This window comes from Dendropsophus ebraccatus, chromosome 10 (assembly GCF_027789765.1).
Source record: "Dendropsophus ebraccatus isolate aDenEbr1 chromosome 10, aDenEbr1.pat, whole genome shotgun sequence".
NCBI lineage: Eukaryota > Metazoa > Chordata > Amphibia > Anura > Hylidae > Dendropsophus > Dendropsophus ebraccatus.
This window is the reverse complement of record NC_091463.1, coordinates 8,154,684-8,155,531: the sequence shown is the minus strand read 5'-3', so window position 1 is coordinate 8,155,531 and position 848 is coordinate 8,154,684. Positions and strand designations below refer to the sequence as shown.

General features: G+C 51.7%; 1 protein-coding gene across 2 annotated transcripts in view; it reads left to right on the top strand.

Annotated features, from left to right (window-relative positions):
• Positions 1–831: 831 nt before the first annotated feature.
• The window catches only part of LOC138766264 (ficolin-1-B-like), a 13,453-nt gene continuing 13,436 nt past the window's right edge, over positions 832–848 (top strand). For both annotated transcript variants that reach the window (XM_069943719.1, XM_069943718.1), the window contains exon 1: positions 832–848. This exon is cut by the window's right edge and continues 62 nt beyond it. In XM_069943719.1, coding sequence (XP_069799820.1) covers positions 832–848 — 17 coding nt within the window.

The following is an 848-nucleotide window of genomic DNA, read 5'->3' as shown; positions in this document are numbered from 1 at the left end:
CTTTGGAGTCCAGGGGCCACTTCTTAGGGTCTTTTTCAACTCTGTAGTGGTGTCAGCCATCTTCTTCGGAGTAGACTGCTGGGGGAGCGGCCTATCATCCAGGGATAGGAATAGACTCCACAAGGTAATTATAAGGGCCAGCTCTGTCCTGGGGAGCCCTCTCGACCCAATGCAGGTGGTCGGGGACAGGAGGTCAGTGGTCAGCTCCATGCTGGAGAATGACTCCCATCCCAGGCACAAGACCGTGATAGCACAGGGCAGTACTGTCAGTGACCGACTGCTTCACCCAGGCATATCCATTACAGGCATTCCATGTCCGTGGAACACAGAATGTGTGAATGTGGCCTAAGGGTGAGAGAGTGAACGCAGGGTAGGTGGAAGCACCTGTGATTGATCAAACATAGCTAAACCTTATGGGACTGCAGCTGTGCACAGGGGAGAGTGAGACACCTAGTGGCTGGAGTGGAAAGCACAGCTGCCAGCACTTGGTGTGACACCTGAGAGAGTTACATTCAGCCGGTTAGAACTTGAGGACCCCTGTATGGGGACACTACACAGAACACCCCTTCAGCAGCAGAAGAAATGGGGTTCTGGGACACTGCAACATGATGAATGACAGCTCAGATATAATACGGACATCCGCTTTTTTTTCTTCTTTTGCTGACTTTGGCAGCAGGGGCGTCCTGCAGGTATGAGGAACCGAATATTGAGAAATAGCGGACGGTACAGACCAGCTGATGAAGACGTTGCAAAACACGGGAAAGTCAGGGATATTGTTCCCGGCTTATATAAAGCCACATTCTGCATGGTTACTGGTGGAGAGAAACAGCGATGAAGGGGTGTGTGGT